Source organism: Perissodus microlepis, chromosome 8 (genome assembly GCF_051167445.1).
Source record: "Perissodus microlepis isolate ML-2025 ecotype Zambia chromosome 8, ASM5116744v1, whole genome shotgun sequence".
NCBI classification, from domain to species: domain Eukaryota; kingdom Metazoa; phylum Chordata; class Actinopteri; order Cichliformes; family Cichlidae; genus Perissodus; species Perissodus microlepis.
The window spans coordinates 25,510,357-25,537,336 of record NC_140468.1 but is presented as its reverse complement, the minus strand read 5'-3'; the positions used below and the strand labels follow the sequence as shown (position 1 = coordinate 25,537,336).

The following is a 26,980-nucleotide window of genomic DNA, read 5'->3' as shown; positions in this document are numbered from 1 at the left end:
GTGTTTTGGAGTTTTTACCTGTTTTTACGTGTTTTTACCTGTTTTGGAGTTTGTACGTGTTTTTACCTGTTTTGGAGTTTGTACGTGTTTTTACGTGTTTTGGAGTTTGTACGTGCTTCAGAGTTTGTACGTGATTTGAAGTTTGTATGTGCTTTGTCTGTAGGGGCCACCGTAAATATACTTTTTTTATTCACTCCACATAAAATGTAATAAATAAATCATATAATACAAAAACCAACTGTTCACATTTCAACTTTTAACTATTTAAATTTTCAGCTTTTTCCTTTTACAAATTTAAAGTGAAACAACACAAAACACTGCAAACCACAACACAATTAAATATAAATTATAATATGAAAACAAAAAGAACATGCATATTCTCTGTCATATGGGCCTTCATGAATAAACTTTCTGAATCCTTTATCATCCACAACTGAAAATAGTTGTGGATGATTACTATACCTTTCTAATGTGACGTTGTTGTCCCTGGCTCTCTTTCTCTCTCTCTCCCTCCCGCTCTGTTCCTGTGCTACTGAGTGTAACTACCGCCCCTCCCCCCCTTCCCAGGGTAAAGTACAAGGCTCGCATGTGGAGTGAAGCGGAAAAAAAGTGCGAGGGAGAGGGTGAGAGAAAGAAAGAAAAAACCCCAACGGCTCGCGATAAGGAGCCGGCTCGCATCGTTCACGTCAAAGACGCTCTTAGTTCGCGACTGACCCGTCACTACTTTATACCTTTATTAGTTTTATTATATGAACCTCTAAAAAAATATATCCTAATTTGTTTAATTTATAAATAAAATAATGGTTTTATGTGTGTTGATTTTTGTTCTAGTAGGAAGTCTAATACCCAAATAAATTAAATAAAAATAAACCCCCACACAAATAGCCACCATAAAGGAAGCCAGTGCTGAAATGCCAGTTTTAATGACACAGCAAAGTTTGTTACTCGATGGTTTTACCACAGAAACTTATTTTCTTTTAAACTACTGCCACAAAACTTTAATGCAATTAAGAACAACAAAAAAAAAAATTCCTCTCTGATTCTAAGACATGTTGGGTTCACTTCAATGGACTTGAAGTCTACTTTAGATACCATCTAAATCATCGATTGGTGGATTTGTTTTTTGGTTTTCTGTTTATTTATTTTTTTATTTGCTTTGTTTAGAGGAAAAGGGGGCATAAGTCCTATTAACCTGCAACAACTGTGATACTTGCTTCTAATAAAAGATATTTGAAAAAAAAAAAAAAAAAATATATATATATATATATATATATATATATATATATATATATATATATAAAATGTGTGTGCCTAGATTTTCTTCAACAAACGTTTCTTAATTTCATAAACTGTGTCATCTGTGCACAGAACGCGTGCCTTTTTGAAAGCACGCCTGACAAGTTCTTCCACACAGACTTCAACTGAAAGCTGCTTCTGAGCTTTGATTTCAGAAGACTCTGGCTCAAGTTTCTGTGTGGACGCTACAAAGTGTTTCTTAAATATGGAGATGAAAAGTTTGTCCACTGTTGGCTCTCCTAATTTCAATAGAGTTAAGATGTTTTGTGGTTTGGAGACCGTTTCCTTACAAAAGTCTTTGAAAATGACCTTTGCAAGATCTTGTAGGGCCTTTGGTGATAAAGTCAAATCTGCTGTTTTTTATTTCAGAGCAGATTTGATCTAAAAGGCGCTGGTGGAGGGAGTCTGATGGGCAGGCATTGGATTTTTTTGCAGCCTGGGAAAGGACAGCCTGAAGGAGCGTGCTTACGAGCCCTTTTCTCTCTGCTTCACCTCGAGGTGACGCAGAGGGTTTCTGCTCCTCAGAAGCCACGGCTGCTTTTTCAGCCTCTGGTTCTACCTCTGAGGCTTCTGTGTTTGCCATTTGTGAAGGTTCCACAGACAGCGAGGACTCCAGATCTTTCTCTGGTTGTTCTGTCTGTGAGACCTGCTGATTTTCCTGCTGGCTGTCTGACTGGGTGCATGTGCAGTGTGCAAATCTCCCTAACAACACCTGGATAAGTTCTTTTATGAAGCCTTCACTGGCTCCGTGATCTGACTCCGGGGTGAGAGAGGAAGCAATCGAGCCGATGCGCCCCTCCAGTTCTCTGAAGAGGCTGTGGATGCATCGCTCTTGTGGGATACAGTTTTTCAGCAGTACTGCTGTGGCAGAGTCCGCGCAGAGCTGCACCATCTGAGCAGCCATGTGAGACATTAGCTGGACAATGCAGTCATCTGGGCGACCAGCCAGCATGGATCGCACCTGCGACATGTTTAGTTGATCAAAAAAGCCATCTACGAGGGGACCCACAGTGGCTGCGTTAATATTGTCCAAATACATTTTAATGTTTTAAGCTGCAGCAGAGTGAACGACTGTGTCTCTTCTTGTGCTTTCTCCAAACTTGAGGTGACACAGAAGGTTTCTGTTCCTCGGCGGTCACAGCTTCTTCAGACTGTGTGTGATGTTTTCTCTTTTCGGGGATTTCTTTTTCCACAGACTGGCCCCTGAGCTTAAAACTTATATCCTTTTGTTTTTTTGTAAAGACCTCATTCCAATCCATTTTATTAAATGAGGTTATTTCTATTAATTTTGTGCTTAATGTTTTGGCTGCTGAAACAGGAAAGTGTATCTCATGTATTCTGTTGACTGTTTGTTCCACTTATGCGCACCTCTTTATGTATGTTTTCTTGTAAATGTACGACTTTGTATGGATGAAATCTCACTAATAAATATCACAACAGGATGTTCTCGGCATTTTCTACCTAAAACAGTTTGGATTGAATGACAACTACTCAACACACGTTCAGTCAAAGCTGAATACACACACACACACACGTCCAACAGACAGTGAAAACAAGCAGAAATCAGAGTGTGATTTTTCTTTTAGAATTTTATTAGATTTTCTGATTTTTGTTCAATAATTTAGAGTGTTCTAGTCAGTAATTTACTGACTAGAAACAAGACCCCAATAATCGGACAATTCCCTCTGAGCAAGCACTTGGCGACAGTGGGGAAGAAAAACTCCCTTTTAACGGGGAGAAACTTCCGGCAAAACCAGGCTCAGTGAGGGACGGTCATCTGCCGCAACCGGTCCAGGGGTGTTTAAAATGACTCGATTGGATGTTAAATAAATTGGCTTGTTTGAATTGTTTGTTGTTAGCCAATTTAAGAGTCACTTTGATGCCAGCCGATGTCAAATTGTTGTTGTTTTTACAGGGGAAACACCCGCGACTGTCTGCGGGTGATGTCTAATTTCCGGCCCAGAAATGAGAAGAACCTTCTGATGCGACCTGCTGGCAACGCTGCCGATATCAGATGTTCTTTAAAGGTTTCGATGATTCTTTGCTCACCTACTTCATGGTCGAGGTTAAAGAGAATCGTGACACACTCGGGGTCCTTATACTCTTTAAGGAGAGATTTGTAAATGACCTTGTGTAAGGTTCTGAAAGACTTCGAGGAGGGCTGAAAATCGATATGTCGGACATCAGCCCAGATTTTCTTGAACAAACGTTTCGTAATATCATAAACTGTGTCATCTGTACACAGAACGCGTGCCTTTTTGAAAGCACGCCTGACAAGTTCTTCCACACAGACTTCAACTGAAAGCTGCTTCTGAGCTTTGATTTCAGAAGACTCTGGCTCAAGTTTCTGTGTGGACGCTACAAAGTGTTTCTTAAAGACGGAGATGAAAAGTTTGTTAATTGTTGGCTCTCCTAATTGCAATAGAGTTAAGATGTATTTTGGTTTGGAGACCGATTCCTTGCAAAAGTCTTTGAAAATGACCTTTGCAAGATCTTGTAGGGCCTTTGGTGATAAAGTTAAATCTGCTGTTTTTATTTCAGAGCAGATTTGATCTAAAAGGTGCTGGTGGAGGGAGTCTGATGGGCAGGCTTTGGATTTTTTTGCAGCCCGGGAAAGGACAGCCTGAAGGAGCGCGCTTACGAGCCCTTTTCCCTCTGCTTCACCTCGAGGTGACGCAGAGGGTTTCTGCTCCTCAGAAGCCACGGCTGCTTTTTCAGCCTCTGAGGAGGGTTTCTGCTCCTCAGAAGCCACGGCTGCTTTTTCAGCCTCTGAGCCTTCTGTGTTTGCCATTTGTGAAGGTTCCACAGACAGCGAGGACTCCAGATCTTTCTCTGGTTGTTCTGTCTGTGGGACTTTCTGATTTTCCTGCTGGCTGTCTGACTGGGTGCATGTGCAGTGTGCAAATCTCCCTAACAACACCCAGATCAGTTCTTTTATGAAGCCTTCACTGGCTCCGTGATCTGACTCCGAGGTGAGAGAGGAAGCAATCGAGCTGATGCGCCCCTCCAGTTCTCTGAAGAGGCTGTGGATGCATCGCTCTTGTGGGACACAATTTTTCAGCAGTACTGCTGTGGCAGAGTCCGAGCAGAGCTGCACCATCTGAGCAGCCATGTGATACATTAGCTGGACAGTGCAGTCATCTGGGCGACCAACCAGCATGGATCGCACCTGCGACATGTTTAGTTGATCAAAAAAGCCATCTACGAGGGGACCCACAGTGGCTTCGTTAATGTCATCCGAATACATTTTAGTGTTAGTGTTTTCTCTTACCTCGTGTGTCTGGTTCCGATGCATGGACTCAACTGAATGTCAGTACCTGGTAGCAGAACCCCTATTTAATGATGTGCGTCCTGTGACGTGACGGTATTTAGTCGCTTTGACGTATGCCTATAAGCCCCGCCCACCTCTAAAAAGAATGCCTAGCAACAGCGTCACACAAACATGTGAAACGCGGGGAGAGATCACGTGGAGCCTGCACGTCCACTGCTGTCACCGACACGGAATACTTTTAAAACCCTTCCGTTATAGTTTGTGCTGTCACCAGGCTGTCCGTGATGGCGGGTAAGCGACGGGAACGTAAATGTGCGTGTAGCTTCACTCGGCTAGCAGAGTGGTCACGTTAAAGCGAGCTATACGTGAAAGTTTTCAGCCGTGTGGATTTTTAAAATACTTTGTCATTTCTGTCATTCAGCGCAGCTGTTCAGCTCTTTGAAATGCAGATGAAAATAACGCGTTTTTCTCACGGTGGAGCTAACGTTTTTTTAACCACAGCACCGGAAATGACTTCAGATACCCACGTGTGCCACTACATATATATTATTTATATGATTTGTTTCTGGTTTGTGAATTGAACTTAAGATCAGATGTGATGGAGACACTTGTCGAAACTGGAAATGCTGAGACTCTCAAAGCCCTGTACGTATTTCCTGATATATTCTCTTATCTGCAGGTATCTAAAAAAAGGCTCTCCCTTGAGCTTCAAAGTCTCTGTGCTGCTGCAACATGTTTTGCATTTAGATGGTACTGTAAGGTTGAAGTGCTTCGGTGGTGATAGTTTTGGAATATGTATCATTTGCGTCAGTTGGATTTGGTAACCGTACTGCAGAAGCTAACTGCCATACCAAATGTTCTTTTCCAGTATTGCTGCTTAGTACTGCTTGGCTACTAAAAAGAGACAAATGAGATGTTTTTGTACATTAACAGCTAAAAGTTGTCATTTTTCATTAATAAAATGGAAATACGTATTTCATGTCTCAATGCGTTGCTTTGTGGTTTGTTTGTTTTCAAAAAATGAAGAAAAAAAGCAGGAAAACAGAGTTAATGGGGAAAAAAAGGTATTTTATTTCCTTAAAAAACATATTTTTACATTCGACAGCATATTTGGTCAGGTCTTGTTACAGGTTTAGTCAGTGAAAAGTTCAGACAGATGCATTTGAAATCTGAAAATACACTGACATTAATGGCCTAAACTACTCCATGTGCTGACAGCAACCCAGCAACACTTTATGATAGTGACTGAAGTCATTTATAATCATGAAAAAAAGTGTTTTATATTGAAGTCACCACTTATGTACGGACTCAAAAACTTCCCTGTAGCCTCTCGCATGTATGGTTTAATAAATACTGCAGCCAGTTTGAACTTTATTTATCTTAAAGGTTGTCACGGATTTGCTTAAATGAAGGAAATCTTGACTACAAACAGTAGTTTCCTGATTCCTGATGATCACATTGGAAAAATAGAGCCGGAATAAATACAAAATGCAGATTTTAAATAATGAGCTTATTTACTAAGAGGAACAACATCCTTCCTGGAAATGTATGAAAAACGCTCCATCTCAAGTAGCCCCCGGTGCTTTTGTTTACTTTTTTCCTTAATAAATGAAATCATGTAAAAACTGTATTTTCTGTTTACTTCAGTTACTTTTGTCCACTTGTGTTTGATCTGAAACATGAGTGTGTGACAAATATTTGAAAATCGAAGAAATCAGGAAGTGTAAATACTAATGCTAGCAGGCTTGATTAGCAAGCTGGATCCATAAACTCTGCATGTTTACAGAAAGAGAAGGATATCTGCTAAAGCACAAATGTCTGGAATAGCCTCAGCCACCCTGTATATATGTCAGTACAGTAAAGTTGCACATTTTGATTTGGAAGTCTGTAGTGGATTGACTTGCTTTTTGAACAGCCTAATGTGCTCCTCAGAAGCCACGGCAGCTTTTTCAGCCTCTGGTTCTACCTCTGAGGCTTCTCAGGATCTTTGAAAGATACGTTAAACTTTATTCTTTTCTCAGATCCTGGTCAAATATTGACTTTATGTTTGATGTCAATCGTTTTAAGATGCTGTATTTAAACCAAACTAGATAGCTGGCAGAGTTCCCTTTGTGTACGTAAGGAAACTTTGGTATCCTCAAATGTGCACATGCCAGATATTTAACGGATACGTTAAACATGGCAGAAATATTCGTGTTTGTGTACAACATTGTAAAATTGCAGTGCTTTTCAGCTAAAATGTCAAAAACTAACCGTAACCAAAACGATGAAGGTGATGATGTGACTTTTTAGATTTTTAAATAAAACACTGTAAAAAATTCCTTTGTTTAATTCTGAAGCCCTTTATACTAGTGATGGGATTTCCGGCTCTTTTTAGAGAACCGGCTCTTTAGGATTGCCTCACTAAAAAGAGCCGGCTCTTTCGGCTCCGAACCGGCTGTTCAAGTTGTTTTGTTGCTTTAATTAATTTATTATTAACAATAATATAAAATTATGCACAAAAGGAATTACTAATGTAAAAAAAATGTGGTTTTATTTATATATGTTTATATATAAATATATGCGGTGCCCCCTAGAGACAAAACACGTACAAACTCCAAAAAGCACATACAAACTCCAAAACACATTTCTAGCATGAACTGAACTTCCAAAACAGAGCTACCTAGATCACTTAAATTACACAATTCAAAGCATGAAAGCATATGTGTATTGTTTGTGTATTTATACACAAGCATTCATATATAGTCAAATAATTAAAAAAAAAAAAAAAAAAAAGTTAATTTACCTGTTATTACCACACACCAAATCCGGTCGTTGGTACTTGCTGGCTTGTGTAGCCACTAGGTAACAAAAGCTCAACACTGCCCCTAGCATCCTGGAGCACTTCTGTTGTCTTTTGTACGTGTTTTGAGTTTTTATGTGCTTCTGGGTTTTTATGTGTTTTGGAGTTTGAACGTGCTTTGGAGTTTGTACGTGTTTTTACCTGTTTTGGAGTTTGTACGTGTTTTGGAGTTTGTACGTGTTTTTACGTGCTTTGGAGTTTGTACGTGTTTTTACGTGTTTTGGAGTTTTTACGTGTTTTTACGTGTTTTGGAGTTTTTACCTGTTTTTACCTGTTTTTACCTGTTTTGGAGTTTGTACGTGTTTTTACCTGTTTTGGAGTTTGTACGTGTTTTTACGTGTTTTGGAGTTTGTACGTGCTTCAGAGTTTGTACGTGATTTGAAGTTTGTATGTGCTTTGTCTGTAGGGACCACCGTAAATATACTTTTTTTTATTCACTCCACATAAAATGTAATAAATAAATCATATAATACAAAAACCAACTGTTCACATTTCAACTTTTAACTATTTAAATTTTCAGCTCTTTCCTTTTACAAATTTAAAGTGAAACAACACAAAACACTGCAAACCACAACACAATTAAATATAAATTATAATATGAAAACAAAAAGAACATGCATATTCTCTGTCATATGGGCCTTCATGAATAAACTTTCTGAATCCTTTATCATCCACAACTGAAAATAGTTGTGGATGATTACTATACCTTTCTAATGTGACGTTGTTGTCCCTGGCTCTCTTTCTCTCTCTCTCCCTCCCGCTCTGTTCCTGTGCTACTGAGTGTAACTACCGCCCCTCCCCCCCTTCCCAGGGTAAAGTACAAGGCTCGCATGTGGAGTGAAGCGGAAAAAAAGTGCGAGGGAGAGGGTGAGAGAAAGAAAGAAAAAACCCCAACGGCTCGCGATAAGGAGCCGGCTCGCATCGTTCACGTCAAAGACCCGGCTCTTAGTTCGCGACTGACCCGTCACTACTTTATACCTTTATTAGTTTTATTATATGAACCTCTAAAAAAAAATATCCTAATTTGTTTAATTTATAAATAAAATAATGGTTTTATGTGTGTTGATTTTTGTTCTAGTAGGAAGTCTAATACCCAAATAAATTAAATAAAAATAAACCCCCACACAAATAGCCACCATAAAGGAAGCCAGTGCTGAAATGCCAGTTTTAATGACACAGCAAAGTTTGTTACTCGATGGTTTTACCACAGAAACTTATTTTCTTTTAAACTACTGCCACAAAACTTTAATGCAATTAAGAACAACAAAAAAAAAATTCCTCTCTGATTCTAAGACATGTTGGGTTCACTTCAATGGACTTGAAGTCTACTTTAGATACCATCTAAATCATCGATTGGTGGATTTGTTTTTTGGTTTTCTGTTTATTTATTTTTTTATTTGCTTTGTTTAGAGGAAAAGGGGGCATAAGTCCTATTAACCTGCAACAACTGTGATACTTGCTTCTAATAAAAGATATTTGAAAAAAATAAATAAATAAATTAAAAAAAAAAAAAAATATATATATATATATATATATATATATATATATATATATATATAATGTGTGTGCCTAGATTTTCTTCAACAAACGTTTCTTAATTTCATAAACTGTGTCATCTGTACACAGAACGCGTGCCTTTTTGAAAGCACGCCTGACAAGTTCTTCCACACAGACTTCAACTGAAAGCTGCTTCTGAGCTTTGATTTCAGAAGACTCTAGCTCAAGTTTCTGTGTGGACGCTACAAAGTGTTTCTTAAATATGGAGATGAAAAGTTTGTCCACTGTTGGCTCTCCTAATTTCAATAGAGTTAAGATGTTTTGTGGTTTGGAGACCGTTTCCTTACAAAAGTCTTTGAAAATGACCTTTGCAAGATCTTGTAGGGCCTTTGGTGATAAAGTCAAATCTGCTGTTTTTTATTTCAGAGCAGATTTGATCTAAAAGGCGCTGGTGGAGGGAGTCTGATGGGCAGGCTTTGGATTTTTTTGCAGCCTGGGAAAGGACAGCCTGAAGGAGCGTGCTTACGAGCCCTTTTCCCTCTGCTTCACCTCGAGGTGACGCAGAGGGTTTCTGCTCCTCAGAAGCCACGGCTGCTTTTTCAGCCTCTGGTTCTACCTCTGAGGCTTCTGTGTTTGCCATTTGTGAAGGTTCCACAGACAGCGAGGACTCCAGATCTTTCTCTGGTTGTTCTGTCTGTGAGACCTGCTGATTTTCCTGCTGGCTGTCTGACTGGGTGCATGTGCAGTGTGCAAATCTCCCTAACAACACCTGGATAAGTTCTTTTATGAAGCCTTCACTGGCTCCGTGATCTGACTCCGGGGTGAGAGAGGAAGCAATCGAGCCGATGCGCCCCTCCAGTTCTCTGAAGAGGCTGTGGATGCATCGCTCTTGTGGGATACAGTTTTTCAGCAGTACTGCTGTGGCAGAGTCCGCGCAGAGCTGCACCATCTGAGCAGCCATGTGAGACATTAGCTGGACAATGCAGTCATCTGGGCGACCAGCCAGCATGGATCGCACCTGCGACATGTTTAGTTGATCAAAAAAGCCATCTACGAGGGGACCCACAGTGGCTGCGTTAATATTGTCCAAATACATTTTAATGTTTTAAGCTGCAGCAGAGTGAACGACTGTGTCTCTTCTTGTGCTTTCTCCAAACTTGAGGTGACACAGAAGGTTTCTGTTCCTCGGCGGTCACAGCTTCTTCAGACTGTGTGTGATGTTTTCTCTTTTCGGGGATTTCTTTTTCCACAGACTGGCCCCTGAGCTTAAAACTTATATCCTTTTGTTTTTTGTAAAGACCTCATTCCAATCCATTTTATTAAATGAGGTTATTTCTATTAATTTTGTGCTTAATGTTTTGGCTGCTGAAACAGGAAAGTGTATCTCATGTATTCTGTTGACTGTTTGTTCCACTTATGCGCACCTCTTTATGTATGTTTTCTTGTAAATGTACGACTTTGTATGGATGAAATCTCACTAATAAATATCACAACAGGATGTTCTCGGCATTTTCTACCTAAAACAGTTTGGATTGAATGACAACTACTCAACACACGTTCAGTCAAAGCTGAATACACACACACACACACACACACACGTCCAACAGACAGTGAAAACAAGCAGAAATCAGAGTGTGATTTTTCTTTTAGAATTTTATTAGATTTTCTGATTTTTGTTCAATAATTTAGAGTGTTCTAGTCAGTAATTTACTGACTAGAAACAAGACCCCAATAATCGGACAATTCCCTCTGAGCAAGCACTTGGCGACAGTGGGGAAGAAAAACTCCCTTTTAACGGGGAGAAACTTCCGGCAGAACCAGGCTCAGTGAGGGACGGTCATCTGCCGCAACCGGTCCAGGGGTGTTTAAAATGACTCGATTGGATGTTAAATAAATTGGCTTGTTTGAATTGTTTGTTGTTAGCCAATTTAAGAGTCACTTTGATGCCAGCCGATGTCAAATTGTTGTTGTTTTTACAGGGGAAACACCCGCGACTGTCTGCGGGTGATGTCTAATTTCCGGCCCAGAAATGAGAAGAACCTTCTGATGCGACCTGCTGGCAACGCTGCCGATATCAGATGTTCTTTAAAGGTTTCGATGATTCTTTGCTCACCTACTTCATGGTCGAGGTTAAAGAGAATCGTGACACACTCGGGGTCCTTATACTCTTTAAGGAGAGATTTGTAAATGACCTTGTGTAAGGTTCTGAAAGACTTCGAGGAGGGCTGAAAATCGATATGTCGGACATCAGCCCAGATTTTCTTGAACAAACGATTCGTAATATCATAAACTGTGTCATCTGTACACAGAACGCGTGCCTTTTTGAAAGCACGCCTGACAAGTTCTTCCACACAGACTTCAACTGAAAGCTGCTTCTGAGCTTTGATTTCAGAAGACTCTGGCTCAAGTTTCTGTGTGGACGCTACAAAGTGTTTCTTAAAGACGGAGATGAAAAGTTTGTTAATTGTTGGCTCTCCTAATTGCAATAGAGTTAAGATGTATTTTGGTTTGGAGACCGATTCCTTGCAAAAGTCTTTGAAAATGACCTTTGCAAGATCTTGTAGGGCCTTTGGTGATAAAGTTAAATCTGCTGTTTTTATTTCAGAGCAGATTTGATCTAAAAGGTGCTGGTGGAGGGAGTCTGATGGGCAGGCTTTGGATTTTTTTGCAGCCCGGGAAAGGACAGCCTGAAGGAGCGCGCTTACGAGCCCTTTTCCCTCTGCTTCACCTCGAGGTGACGCAGAGGGTTTCTGCTCCTCAGAAGCCACGGCTGCTTTTTCAGCCTCTGAGGAGGGTTTCTGCTCCTCAGAAGCCACGGCTGCTTTTTCAGCCTCTGAGGAGGGTTTCTGCTCCTCAGAAGCCACGGCTGCTTTTTCAGCCTCTGAGCCTTCTGTGTTTGCCATTTGTGAAGGTTCCACAGACAGCGAGGACTCCAGATCTTTCTCTGGTTGTTCTGTCTGTGGGACTTTCTGATTTTCCTGCTGGCTGTCTGACTGGGTGCATGTGCAGTGTGCAAATCTCCCTAACAACACCCAGATCAGTTCTTTTATGAAGCCTTCACTGGCTCCGTGATCTGACTCCGAGGTGAGAGAGGAAGCAATCGAGCTGATGCGCCCCTCCAGTTCTCTGAAGAGGCTGTGGATGCATCGCTCTTGTGGGACACAATTTTTCAGCAGTACTGCTGAGGCAGAGTCCGAGCAGAGCTGCACCATCTGAGCAGCCATGTGATACATTAGCTGGACAGTGCAGTCATCTGGGCGACCAACCAGCATGGATCGCACCTGCGACATGTTTAGTTTATCAAAAAAGCCATCTACGAGGGGACCCACAGTGGCTTCGTTAATGTCATCCGAATACATTTTAGTGTTAGTGTTTTCTCTTACCTCGTGTGTCTGGTTCCGATGCATGGACTCAACTGAATGTCAGTACCTGGTAGCAGAACCCCTATTTAATGATATGCGTCCTGTGACGTGACGGTATTTAGTCGCTTTGAAGTATGCCTATAAGCCCCGCCCACCTCTAAAAAGAATGCCTAGCAACAGCGTCACACAAACATGTGAAACGCGGGGAGAGATCACGTGGAGCCTGCACGTCCACTGCTGTCACCGACACGGAATACTTTTAAAACCCTTCCGTTATAGTTTGTGCTGTCACCAGGCTGTCCGTGATGGCGGGTAAGCGACGGGAACGTAAATGTGCGTGTAGCTTCACTCGGCTAGCAGAGTGGTCACGTTAAAGCGAGCTATACGTGAAAGTTTTCAGCCGTGTGGATTTTTAAAATACTTTGTCATTTCTGTCATTCAGCGCAGCTGTTCAGCTCTTTGAAATGCAGATGAAAATAACGCGTTTTTCTCACGGTGGAGCTAACGTTTTTTTAACCACAGCACCGGAAATGACTTCAGATACCCACGTGTGCCACTACATATATATTATTTATATGATTTGTTTCTGGTTTGTGAATTGAACTTAAGATCAGATGTGATGGAGACACTTGTCGAAACTGGAAATGCTGAGACTCTCAAAGCCCTGTACGTATTTCCTGATATATTCTCTTATCTGCAGGTATCTAAAAAAAGGCTCTCCCTTGAGCTTCAAAGTCTCTGTGCTGCTGCAACATGTTTTGCATTTAGATGGTACTGTAAGGTTGAAGTGCTTCGGTGGTGATAGTTTTGGAATATGTATCATTTGCGTCAGTTGGATTTGGTAACCGTACTGCAGAAGCTAACTGCCATACCAAATGTTCTTTTCCAGTATTGCTGCTTAGTACTGCTTGGCTACTAAAAAGAGACAAATGAGATGTTTTTGTACATTAACAGCTAAAAGTTGTCATTTTTCATTAATAAAATGGAAATACGTATTTCATGTCTCAATGCGTTGCTTTGTGGTTTGTTTGTTTTCAAAAAATGAAGAAAAAAAGCAGGAAAACAGAGTTAATGGGGAAAAAAAGGTATTTTATTTCCTTAAAAAACATATTTTTACATTCGACAGCATATTTGGTCAGGTCTTGTTACAGGTTTAGTCAGTGAAAAGTTCAGACAGATGCATTTGAAATCTGAAAATACACTGACATTAATGGCCTAAACTACTCCATGTGCTGACAGCAACCCAGCAACACTTTATGATAGTGACTGAAGTCATTTATAATCATGAAAAAAAGTGTTTTATATTGAAGTCACCACTTATGTACGGACTCAAAAACTTCCCTGTAGCCTCTCGCATGTATGGTTTAATAAATACTGCAGCCAGTTTGAACTTTATTTATCTTAAAGGTTGTCACGGATTTGCTTAAATGAAGGAAATCTTGACTACAAACAGTAGTTTCCTGATTCCTGATGATCACATTGGAAAAATAGAGCCGGAATAAATACAAAATGCAGATTTTAAATAATGAGCTTATTTACTAAGAGGAACAACATCCTTCCTGGAAATGTATGAAAAACGCTCCATCTCAAGTAGCCCCCGGTGCTTTTGTTTACTTTTTTCCTTAATAAATGAAATCATCATGTAAAAACTGTATTTTCTGTTTACTTCAGTTACTTTTGTCCACTTGTGTTTGATCTGAAACATGAGTGTGTGACAAATATTTGAAAATCGAAGAAATCAGGAAGTGTAAATACTAATGCTAGCAGGCTTGATTAGCAAGCTGGATCCATAAACTCTGCATGTTTACAGAAAGAGAAGGATATCTGCTAAAGCACAAATGTCTGGAATAGCCTCAGCCACCCTGTATATATGTCAGTACAGTAAAGTTGCACATTTTGATTTGGAAGTCTGTAGTGGATTGACTTGCTTTTTGAACAGCCTAATGTGGCCATTAGAGGAACTGCAGTTTCTGGGTGCCAGCTTTATTTTGTAACTATTGATGCTTTGTCTTGTCTGGCTTTTTATGTATTAAACAAATACAATATCTCATATAAAATGGTGTGTTCCAGACTGAGAATCAGCCTGAGGATTGTTCTTTAGATATTTGGAAATTTGGAACACTTAGAAATACATTTATTAGTAATGTTACAGTATAAATGGATAAAAAGGGGATATAAAGCTGGAATGTGTCAGGGCTATGACCTTTCACTCAGAGAGGAAGCCACAAGTACATTGTAGAAAACTCAACAGGAATGTACAGCATACACAAAAAAAAGTCAGGTTCCACCCATGGAACCTTTTGGATGTTTCAAACTTCATACTGTACCATGCTTCACTTCTGGGGGATGATGGTGAAATTGAAGCCATGCTCCTAATCAATCATGAGCTTCTTGAGGGAGTTGAGATAGGCTGGGATGAGGGAGCTGACTGACTCCTCGTCATCGTTGAGGATCTTCTCTCCTCCGCCTTCCGAGCCCACTGAACTGGGTGACCGGACTCGGCCTGGGTACGGAGTGCTGTAACCCTGTTAGAACAGACACAGGCCTTAGAGTCAGAACAAGTACTTAGTAGAAGAGGCTAACATGGAGTTATTATTTAATAAACCGTGTAATACACCTGATAATATACTGTTCCAGAGAATACTTACGGAGGAGTATCCCTTGCCGAAGCTTCCTCTGTTCTTGGTCCTAATCTTGGTGAGCGCTGATTCAGCAATGTCCGCCCTCTCTTCGGCATCATCCAGCTCGTGCACGGTCTTCCTGTACTTTGCCAGGTTCATGTTAGCTTGTTCCTCCTGAAGTGACAGCAGTGTGAGTTATTTTAAAAAGCCCACAAACACCATGCTGGGAAACGTGTTCAGAGTAAGAGGATGAGGTGACGTACGGCCTCCTCTACTTGTCTCTTGTAGGCCTTCATCTTGTTTTGCAGCCTCTCCACCAGCTCCTGCATCCTCTGCTGGTTCTTCTGGTCCTCCTCCGACTGGAACAGCAGTTCCTTCAGCCGACGCTCGTTCTTCCGCAGCGTCTTAACTGTCTCAGCGTGCCGCTTTTGTTCAGAGTCCAGCTCCAGCTCCAGCTCCTTCACCTGCATGCAAAGAGTATCTACTATTGTGTGCAGGAAGGCTTCATATTTATCCACTGAGTGTTTAGTGAAGACACACTCTGTTACAATTTGCTATTTGTCAAAAGTTCCATAAAAGCAGAAATGTGCTGCAGGCCAGACAACCAATACTCAATAACATACAGCTCATAACTTTGTTTTGTCATATTTCTGCAGATGCCAATGTGCTACATGCAAAGGCATGTGCAAATGGCTAGCCACTAGCATGTAAATATAAATCCTTAATCCTCTAATTAGTTTTTATATCATCTTATTATATTGTAAAAATAAAGAATGGTTTAGAAACATCACTTTTAGGAGGATTTTCTTGCAGGTCTGACTTTTTATGTTTTATGTACTTTAGGGTAACGGTTCAAATAAGTTCCAGGAGGCAGCATTTTCATGAAGCCTGCCCTGTAGCAAGATTTTCTTCTGGAAGAAATTTAAACTACAGCAGTATTGATTATTAATTGACTTTACACTGAATTATTTTATAAGTATAACAGGTAAGTACTTCTTCTGTGCAGACACTTACAGCAGGGATACTCGTGACCACACTAGCTAAAGTAACTGTACATATCCCAGAGCAGTTGCTTCACAGCTCCAACATTGTGAGGCTAAAAAGAAGCGAAACAGTTCAGGCATTCTGACATGTTTGTGTGTACCTTTCCCTCCAGCTTCTGGATGATCTTCTTTCCTCCTTTCAGAGCCATCTGCTCAGCTTCCTCCAGTCTGCTGCTCATCTCTTTGATCTGGGCTTCCAGTCCTTTCTTCACTCTCTCCAGGTGGAGCGTGTGCTCCTGCTCTAGACGCAGCTCCTCCCCAACTCGTGCAAGCTGACAGAACAGAACATCCGTTTCCAGCGTTACCGACCTCGTCTGTATTAATCTGCTGCGTGCTTCGACATGGAGTCATCTGATGTGTTTTACCTCACAGGTGGCCTTCTTAGCTTTGTCTGTGCATCCTCTCATCTCGGCCTGGAGCTCCTCGTGCTCCTGCTGCACAGTCTGGAGATCCACCTCCAGCTTCCTCCTCCCGCTGAGAGCCGACTGCAACTGGACACACATCAGGAAGTCTGTGAGTGTATGTGGGTCCGGTTAGAATGAGTGAAACAGAAGCGGAGGCACTGTGTAATACCTGGTTGTTGAGATCGCTGTATTTCTCCCCGGACTCTTGCAGTTCTATCTCCAGAGCCTTTCGGGCCCTCTCGGCGCTCTCCAGGGCCACGTGGGTCCCCTCACCCTCGCTGACCAGCAGAGAGCAGCGTCGCTCCATGGCCACCTGCTCCTCCCTGCACTCCTCGTGGCTCCTCACTTCCTCCTCCAGCTGAACCTGCAGCTCCTGTGACAGACACTTGCTCTGTGAGCAGGGTGGTGTAGAAAACACTTACTGTACTTGCCGAATATTGTGAGCAGACCTTGATCTGTTGCTGCATCTTCTTGCTGTTTTTGCTGAGCTCTGTGTTGCTCTTGGTGAGCAGGTCCACCTGCAGTTCCAGCTCATTGATGTCAGCCTCCAGTTTCTTCTTCAGTTTCAGTGCCTCCGACTTCCCTTTCACCTCTACATCCAGACTGGCCTGCAGGGATTCTAACGCCCTCTGGTGGCTTTTTCTAACGTTGGGCATGAGGGAACAAGATGAAAAACATTGTCTTAGATAAACAGCAAAATAAAGATGGCATATAAGTGCCAAAAATGAGCTCTAATGGCCACTTAAGGGTTCTGTTCATTCTCCTCTGTGTTCATGAATCTTTAGCTTTCATAAAAACGTTGAGAAAAGGTTCTGTTCTAGATTTAGATGCTTAAGTAAACAAATTAAGAAGCTAATGATTATGCTCATCAGAGTTAGCCACTTAGACTTGGAGCATATACCTGGTAGTTGGGCTGGATCAAGGCTCTTACCAAAAACCAGCTGCTCTAGATTTGGCTGGACTAGACCACGAGCACCTCTTTCAAAGGGTCTCAGTGTGGCTTATTTGGTTTGCACTAGAGTGCAATTACCATGTTCACTTCTGCACAAACGAACCACATCAAGGGGGAAAGTTACCCAAAGTTTAAATAGACTAAACCCTGTTCCAGTGTCATGTGTAACTGTGTATTATCTGCAAACTTTAAAAAGAGACATTATGGTGGAGAAAAACAGAATGCAGAGAAACATGAAGGATGAAAGGAAGCTGAGGTACCTCGCAGCCTCCGCCTCTTCCTCCTTCTCCTGTAGTCGGCGCTCCAGGTCTGCTTTCGCCTGAGACAACTCGAGCTGCAGCCTCAGCACTTTGGTCTCCTCAGCCTGGCAAAACGGGAGGAATGAAGAAGAAATGCACAATTTACAAACAACAAGCTTCAAATATTGGAGCAAATCTAGACTTGATAAAGCACTCACCTCCAGTGCGGCCTCAGATTCCTCCAGCGAGGCCTGGAGCTCTTCTTTCTCCATCTCAATTTTCTTTTTTGCTTTCTGGAGCTCATGCACGCTCTTGCCTCCATCGGACAGCTGCTCTGTCAGGTCTGCTACCTCCTCTGTGGGACAAAGAAGAAGTTGCATATGAGGCAATCTAAGACAGGCAGCTGTATGTTCATTTCAGCCCTCACATGTGCGCCGTCATACCCTGGTAGGCCTTGTTCTCCCTGCGCAGAGCCTCTAGCTGCTCCAGAGTCTCTTCATGAGCCGTCTTGAGTTTGAAGAGCTCGCTGGCGTGTTGCCTGCTCTCCTTCTGGCAGCCCTCTACCTCGGCCACCAGCTCCTCACACTTCTCTTTCCAGTCTCCAAGCTGCTTTTCCAGGACCCTCTGCTTCTTATCCAGAGCCTGCCCACAGCTGCTGGCCTAAGGCAGGGACCATACACTGCTATAACGCCAAAGCTTTATGGCAAGGCATCAAATAAATGAGTATATAACGAGCTGCTCTGTCTACCTTCTCCAGGTCCATACAGAGCTCTTCCACCTCTCCCTGCAGCCTCTGCTTGGTTTTCTCCAGTGAGGAACATTTTGCCTGGGTGGCCTCCACGGCCTCCTCAGCCTCCTGAAGCCTGCTTGCCAGCTTCTTCCTGTGACACACGTATGATTGGACTTCTGAGACACATTACAGGCTCTATTCAAGGCATCACATCTCGTCAGATGAAGATGATAGCTGCCAGTATCAACACCACGTACTTGGTCTCCTCTAGCTCGTCTGCGTGCTGGATGGTGTCGGCCTCGTGTTTGGTCCTCCAGTGCGTCACTTCACTGTTGAGTTTGGAGACGAGGCGCTGCATCTCCTGCTTGCTCTCCTGCTCCTCCTCCAGCTGCTCCCTCAGCACCTCGCACTCCTGCCGCACTGAGCTCAGAGTGCTGCTGACCCCCTGCTTGCACTGGCAACACCAGCGAAGAGACACACTTTGAGCACAGTGTAAAGCCCAGAAATGTAACACAAAAATCTGTGCTAACACACTGACTCACTTCACTCATGGTTGTTAAAAGGTTTTTTAACCTGTTTGGAGAACAAGCACAATATAAAAGCTGAACTAACGTACAAAGCTTTGATAAAATGACACATCCGTTTGGGACATCGAGGTGTCGGTTAGTCTTCACTCATACTGCCCATCTTTTTGTCTCTTCTTGATTACACTCACTATTTGTATGTCTATATACTGCATATTTAAAATTGCATATTTGAAACATTTCATATGCTGAGAGTAAAGTGTACCGGTGTCAAATTCCTTGTTTGTGTACACAAACTTAGCCGAATAAAGGTGATTCTGATTCTGATCATCTGTTATTGCATGCATAATACTCTTCTTAGACTAGGAGGCTCACACTCACAATTTCCCATTACCTTTCACCAGACCGACTAAATCCGAAGATTGTCCATTAATCAACCTTGACACTCATTTCCACCTGCTTCATCCTGTCTGCAGTTTCTTCTTCACCTCTCCTGTGCACAGTAGAGGTGCACTTGCCTGTTACTTTGGATGGTTGACCCGAGGTGTTTAAAATCATCCACCTACAATACCTCTCCACTTGTGTCTCCAGCATCCCACCTGCCTCGCTCTCATTCGCCTGCACATAGATTCTGTCTTGCTTCTTCTGACTTTCTCTCCAGTGCACATCTCCACCTCTCCAGACTCTCTCCCAAATCTTACCAAAAACAATCAGTCTAATAGCCTCACAAAGGTAACCACATTCACAGAACACGCTATAATAGTAGAAAAGTTTTAAATACTAAGTTTGTGTAACTAACTCTATTGAATAAGCCTACTTTAAACTGCAAAACAGACAAAAAGTATGTGTTTTTGCTTTATGTTCAAAACACAGACCTTGACCTCCTCATCAAGCTGTTTCTTCAGCTCCTCCACTTGTGACTGGAGGAGAGTCTTGGATCGGGTCAGCTGGCTCACTCTGGTCTCTGCCTCCTCCATCTGTCGACTCACGTCAGCATTATCAGCTGATAGGACACACAGGAGCACCGGTTAATGATGCACTGTAGCATGCAGCAGAATTCCGGCACCATACACAAACAATGTGATTATTTAGCTACAAAAGGCAGATGCAATTTAAGACGTTCATATAGAATAGCAACGTGGTGGCAAAGCAAAGACACATCTTCCAGTAAGTTACATTTATTTTATTTCAGTGGTTGAAACAAAATATTTCATATTATTATGAGCTCACATGGGAGAAATGCAAAAAGAGCTGTGTAATGTCTTAGTGTAGCATAAAATGCTGTGTCAAATAGACACCATGTCAGTGTCTCTGCGAGACTTCTTGGAGACATTTTCACTAGATAACCTGGAGACAAGGTCCTCAGAGTCTTAAATGAAAGATGTGATCGTGTTGCATTAGAGGACACATCTGCAGTTTTTCTGGTGCTTTACTCTCATTTGGGATTTGCTCTAATTTTGATTGACCTTCCTTCCTGCTTTGGTAAACTTAATGTAATTAAAATGTACGTATGCATACTTGACCTTATCCTAACAACACATTAGTTTTCTGCCCAAATAGTTTGCTTTTTAGATCTTTTCCCAAATCTCCTGAGGACAAGTGATCAGGAGGGCTTAGTCAGTCAGGTTTGTCGTTGGCAAAATATAAAAGAAAGAATTACTCAAATTTTTTTTTAGAAATTACTGACAGTCTTTTTTCCAACAACGGATCTTTTTTATTCTTAAAATATGAATACGAAATATGAGTTCATACCACCACCGTCTTTTGTGTCAATTGTTAACTAGTTGTCATCAAAATATATTATTTTTACATGCACAATATCTACTGGGAGCCAGTTTTAGTGAATTAAGGCTACATGTAACATCCCGGAGAAGATCACTTTAACCTTAAAGTATATGCATCAAGCTTTGCCTACTTGTAAGACAGAAAGAAACTGATTAAGAAAAATTGTAACTGGACTGCTTTTTCCTACTCTCCCGGAGTACTCAAAGGACTCTATACAACATACCACATTCACTTCCTTCTACACTCAAGTGCAATTTAACTAACATTCACACTCCGATGGACACATCAGAGAGCAACTTGGGGTTTGTACCTTGCTCAAGGACATTAGGCATGCAGACTGGGATCGAACCACTAACCTTCCAGTCAGTAGCTGATCTGCTCTAACGCCTGAGCCACAGCCACTGACAGGATGGGACAATGGGATTTCTGAATGACTTTCTGTAATTGCTCATGTCCCACAGGTGTAACAATGTTTTACCTGTGAGCCTGTTCTTGGCCACGCTGAGCTCAGTGAGCGTCCTCTGCAGGTCGTCTCCTCTCCTGTTGGCCTCAGACAGCTGCTCCTCCAGCTTCTTCATCTGGCTGTCAGAGGATACCTGGGGCACAGTAACATCACAGCACATTAGGTCACGCTCATCACAAAAGTCTGTGACGTTGCTGTCTTGTTCAAAATACAGATAAGGTCCATGTGATCTCAGATCCTGACCTTGGCCTTCTGTAAACTGTCCAGTGAAGCAGCTAGGTCATCCACCTCCATCCTCAGGTTCTGCTTCTCCTTATCCAGTTTGGCTCTGGTCCTCTGCAGAGCTTCACACTGATCTGTGAGCTCTGTGACGGTGTCGCTGTGCCGCTTCCTCAGAGACACAGCCAGAGCTTCAGACTGGGCAGAGGACTCCTCCAAGTCTCGTCTCAGGCGCTGCAGCTCTGCATCTCGCTTCTTGTTCACCTCCATCTGTTCGACACACACAGGAAGTAATTTAAGTTAGATTTTCCAGGCAGTGCCCTGGAAATCTTCTTCGTGTACTAGCATTTAGCTGTACAATCTGGGATTATTTATGAGGGAAATTATGTAGTCCAGAAGTATGCAGCTCGACAGTGTTTGTGTGCTGGTAGTTTACCTGTGAGGCGGTGACTCCTCCTGCTTCTTCAAGGCGATCTGTGAGATCATCCAGTTCTCTGGTGAGATCAGCTCTCTGCTTCTCCACCTGCCATAAACACAACAGTTAAAGAATGATAACGGACAACAAAATTATGCAATATAATGCAAAGATTTCTGGGTAAAAGTGCTGTGAGCTATCTGTCCATCATTATGGGATCTGAAACCCTTTATACTCTTTATACTTTGGCTCTTTACCTCACTATGATTCACCCTTCTTCTTACTATGTTTTTGTTTGAATCACTCATCAGTAATAAAGCAACAATAATGGGCAAAAGGAAGCTAAAGGATTCAAACCAGAGAAACTCTACAGTTACCTCCCAGTGACTCCTTTCACTACCAGTGACTCCTTTCTCATTATATCTACTAATACCAGCTGTCGAAAATTGAAATGAAATGAATGAGAATCAGCATCTCTATGTCTGAGGCCTCTGTCCTCAGCTGGAAAAGGTTGTAGCGTCCTCTCTGGGTCAGGGACAAATTGCTGCTCCAAGTGATGGAGTTCAAGTATCTCAGGTCGTTGTTTAAGAGCGAGTGGGAGACTGACAGACGCATTGGGGCCACAGCTGCAGTTATGTGGACAAGCGTAAAAGTGAAGCTGTTGATTTAGAGATTGTGGATACCTGCACTAGAAATGAGCTTTCTCTGACAGGTGGCTGGTGTCTCTCTTACAGACAGGGTGAGGATTTCAGTTATTCAGAGGGGCTCTGAGTAGAGCCGTTACTCCTCCACATCGAAAGAAGCTATTTGAGGTGGTTCAGGCATCACCCACCAGGCGAAGGCCTCAGGGCAAACTCAGGACACGCTGGAGAGATTACATCTCTTGGCTGGCGTGGGAATACCTTGGTTCTCCCTGGATAAGCTAAAGATGGTGGCTAAGGACAGGGAAGTTTTGGCTTATTTACTTAGGTAGCAGCCCCCAGCACTAGATAAACAGATGGATAGATTGACAACTACCAAAAAGTCCTAAAACTTAAGTGGCTTACTGAAGCAGTATCAGCATATATACCCAAACTTTTTCTAGATTTCTGGTAACGCTTTTGATATAATATAAATAAAGTACTAATAATAGATATGTTCTGACATTATGAGACACATAAGATCATTAACTATGATTACCTTCTACAAACAAAATCCCAGCTCCACTAGTAGAAGAAAACTGATTATATATCAGTTTATACACAGTGTAATAAAACTTGACAGTACATGCCCTCATCTCATGCTCAAACATGGAACACCACACATGGAATGAGTTTATTATACTGGTCCATTATATGCACAAACAACAACTGGTGCTCTGTAATTAAAAACACTTGTTTTTTATACACGTGTTTTACAGCCAGTTTAACGACAGCCGTAGATGTTGAGACTGACCCACAAAAGCCGGAGTCTCGGGGCCCCCCTGATGGAAGCAATGAGGCACGGCCGTCAGCACACTTCAGCCAGAAAATAGATGACTCTCACTGGGGGCCTCCTCTTCCACCCCCTACTCCTCCAGCTAAATCTTCAAAAAACAGCTCACACCTGAACCCAGCCCTTTGTGTCCACACGCTGGCTCTGTGTCGAGGGTTAACACTGTGCGCTTGGCACACTCATCGCACTCCTTCGCACTGCTGATTGTGTCAACAGCTCCTCCGGATCAGCACCACCTGACACCACTCACTCACATTCACATACTAATGGAAGGTCAGTGCTCCTAAAGTGCCCTTCTGTTAGAGATAGGAGATTTATCTTCATTTGCACAAGAGCATGAAGGAGTAGGAGTGTGTCTCTGTGCAGTCAGCCAATTTGTGTTTGCATAAGTGATTTCTAGTGTTCATTTACTCAGTCTCCAAAAACAAATTCATACTAAACCCCTGACTGGTGAGATGTTCTATCCTGAAACAAAACTAAATGTATGTTTACTTCAATGGTTTTAATCTTATTGTCCAAAAAGATACAGGTTTGTATACATCTCTTATTGCTCAGCTTTTTCTATATTAGAGAAGTATATATAGTATAGTAAGTAAGTATATATTGAAAGAGCCAAATGCTTTGTCCAAAGTTAGTCTTTATACAATACATCATGTCCATCATCTTCTGTAAGTTACAAGCAGGGACCAATTTAACACAAAAATGAGTTAATTTCAATGAAAGTCCTGCTAGTGACAGTTTAGCATGACTTATTTTTTTTCTCAGAGATGTAACATTCGGTCCACTTTGCTTTATTTCAGTCACATGATGTCTACTTGTTCACCTATTGGATATCACATGTACAAGACAGCTGGCCAATGTGCGATCAGAAAGTGAGAGAGATCTTAATTTTCACACACCCCTCTGTTGGCTAATGTCTCGAAAAGTTCAGGGCTGTAGTTCACGTGTCCGGTATTTCAAGTAATTCAAAGGTTGGTGTACACAATCCATCCAAAATCCATGCAGAAAGGTCAGTAATGTTCAATGTTGGGATTTGATTGAAACTGAAGGGTAGAAAAATTGCCTTTTAAAAATGTTTGTGTGAAACTTTTGCCTTCGTGATCTCTAATGTGCCACCACAAAGCTTTTTGTTACATGGCAGCAGTATTATGTGCTATCCCAAAAAGAGGAAACAATAGCTATTGACTGTCCAGAAGCTTGTGTAAGTACATTCACTATACAGCAAATATGTAAATGCCATTAATAAAATTTTTAAATCTCAGGGAAAGCCATCCAGTCCAGTCTGTCAAGAACAAGGGTAATGTTCAGAGCTGGAGTCACTACACAGGGATAGAATTGATGAGAAATACCACGAAGCCATGGGAAAGAGTTGTTGAACCTAGCTTAAATAGAGGTGAGTCAGAAGTATGGCTTCATGCCCAGAAAGAGCACTACAGGTGTGATGCTTGCTTTCAGAGTGTTCATGGAGAAGTACTGAGAAGGTGTCTTTGTCTTTGTGGATTCTGAGACAGCATATGATTGGGTGCCAAGAGAGGAGCTGTGAGACTGCATGGCACAGAAGTATGTTAGGGTGGTGCAGGACATATGTATGGTAGGAGTGAAAGATGGGTTCAAGATGGAGGTAAGATTATATCAAAGATCTGGTGAGCTCCTTCTTGGTTCCAATTATGATGGACAGTTTGACATGTTTGGAGAGGGTGAGGCTAGGCAGAGCTGAAGATGTTCAGAATTTCATTGAGAGTGAACAAGATGAGAAATGAGTACGTCAGAACAGCTCAGGTTGAGCAGTTTGGAGACAAAGTTAAGGGAGACAAGGTTGAGGTTGTTTTTAGATGTGCAGAGTGGGATTGTGGGTATACTGGCCAAAGGAGATATGGATATAGTGAAGGAGGATATGCAGAGGTTTGGTGTGATAGAGGATGATGTTATGGATAGGGTGAGGCACAATATCTGCTGGGGCGAGGGAGCATCTGGGACAAGAACCAAGCAAATTTATTATTTTGGCTCTGATCTGATCAGATCTAATCTCATAAAAATGTTAGCGAGTACCCAGAGCAGAATATTACACTTAGTAAAGAATGGCAATGTTGGGGGTTTTAAGCATAGCATCAAGTGCCATTTGCAGCTTGCTGCTCCTAAATCGTGAAGCAGCTTGACTTTTCACATTAGGACATCATCTGCATCAGATATTAAAAAAATTATACTGAATAAATTTGACTTTAATTGCTAATAAATTAGCAATATTAGCTATCAAGACATTGGTAGCTCTTTGGTTTCCATGAATTGGCTACTTTGGGCATCTGTCACAAGCAAAAACAGTGAAAAACAATTTAAAGTTGCGTCTTTGGCAAGATAATTGTGAGGTCATACTTATCTGTTTTAATTCCTGACTGCATCAAAACTTTAAGGATTCACTTAGTAAACCCAAGATAAAAAGCAAAGGAGCTAAACAATTTGACAACCCTTAAGTTTAAACTGGATAATAACCGAGAGCTTATATAAATAACCCCTTTCATATTCTACGTAGTCACCTGACTTTTAAGTTAATTTTTGTTGTTCATGTTTCTATGCAGAATGTGTGATTTCCAGTTTAAAGATAAAGTGTTTGTGTACTGACTGAATGCTATGCATGCTATGTGTGTTCCTGGGTGTGTGAGAACATGCTACTTTACAATTATATAGTGTGTGTGAGCGTGTGTGTGTGACCGTGTGTGTGTAAAACCGCATGGCATTCCAGATGGGAGAGGATCCTAGAAAAAACAGTGCTGTCTGTCAGCCTCTATCTCATAATTCTATCTCCCCAGTGCGACCCGAGGAGCAGAGCCTAACAATAGCGAACCTGTCTGCAGCAAAGGTATGCTGTATTTGAGCTGCTCTGAAGACGGAGGAACAGATAAAGACCTTGCATGTCTCTGCCTGCCTCTTTGCTGCTCTGCAGCTTCAGAGGCTGAAGGGGTCTCAGCTAGCACCATTAAGAATACCACCCAGAGTGGGGAAAAACACACCCTCAGGCCAGCTGTCACTCTATTTACCACTTGGAGTGAAATATATGCCTTTGCATTTCTGCCTTTTCCTATTGTAACTACAGTACGCTCTTAAGTGGGCTCTGTCATGCTAGCACACACATACTATAAGTCCTTGTTTGAAACAGCAAGCACTTAAAAAGCCACCTTGGTATCAGCTTTTTATGGCAAAGACATGCTCCTTTGAAAAAATTATGCATTAGAAAGAAGTCATCTGGGACACTTTATTGCAGTCAAATGTAAGATGGATGGAAAAAATGCCCTATTCTTCCACTTGAAGGAGCAAGGCAAAGGGCTTACAGAAGGTGCACTGATATGGGTGTGTGAAGACAGAGAACGATCTGGGAAAGTAAGAAAAAGGACGTCGGGGCTCCCTCCACGCCTCTGGGTTCCCTCTATGTTAATCAGAAACACAAGGTCTCTTCAACCCCTTTTTATTATCACAGGTGCAGATAGTTTGGGGTGACCAGAGGCACAGCACCAGCACATGTACCCCACCAGCTGCCAGCACATCAGCACTGTTTTTGTCTGTTCTTCTTCATTTACCGTCCCCTTCAATCTTTAAACTGCTCTAAGCACCACAGGCCTGAACATTAGAGCAGAACCAAGTTATCTGGTTTCCTCTTATCTACCCCAAAGAAGGACAGACAGATTTAACTGCTCTTTGTTTCATGTGCACTAAAGAGCAAAGCCACACAGTTCCTCATAAGTGTGTAGATATACAGTACCTTGGCTCTCATGGTCCGCTCTGCTTCCAGCTCCTCCTCCAGCTCTTCAATGCGAGCCTAATGAGAGATATTGAAATGGATTAAGGTGCATAC

General features: G+C 42.0%; 1 protein-coding gene across 5 annotated transcripts in view; it reads right to left on the bottom strand.

Annotated features, from left to right (window-relative positions):
• Positions 1-13,336: 13,336 nt before the first annotated feature.
• The window catches only part of LOC146382096 (myosin heavy chain, skeletal muscle), a 47,193-nt gene continuing 33,549 nt past the window's right edge, over positions 13,337-26,980 (bottom strand). For all 5 annotated transcript variants that reach the window (XM_084938391.1, XM_084938390.1, XM_084938394.1 and 2 more), the window contains 17 exons: positions 26,888-26,944; positions 21,685-21,771; positions 21,273-21,518; positions 21,045-21,162; positions 19,657-19,784; positions 18,515-18,711; positions 18,276-18,408; positions 17,971-18,187; positions 17,746-17,882; positions 17,549-17,652; positions 16,786-16,978; positions 16,506-16,709; positions 16,298-16,423; positions 16,034-16,204; positions 15,153-15,353; positions 14,917-15,063; positions 13,337-14,793 (listed from right to left, as the gene is read on the bottom strand). In XM_084938391.1, coding sequence (XP_084794517.1) covers positions 14,641-14,793; positions 14,917-15,063; positions 15,153-15,353; positions 16,034-16,204; positions 16,298-16,423; positions 16,506-16,709; positions 16,786-16,978; positions 17,549-17,652; positions 17,746-17,882; positions 17,971-18,187; positions 18,276-18,408; positions 18,515-18,711; positions 19,657-19,784; positions 21,045-21,162; positions 21,273-21,518; positions 21,685-21,771; positions 26,888-26,944 — 2,619 coding nt within the window. In that variant the 3' untranslated portion in view covers positions 13,337-14,640. The remainder of the gene's footprint in view (positions 14,794-14,916; positions 15,064-15,152; positions 15,354-16,033; positions 16,205-16,297; positions 16,424-16,505; positions 16,710-16,785; positions 16,979-17,548; positions 17,653-17,745; positions 17,883-17,970; positions 18,188-18,275; positions 18,409-18,514; positions 18,712-19,656; positions 19,785-21,044; positions 21,163-21,272; positions 21,519-21,684; positions 21,772-26,887; positions 26,945-26,980) is intronic.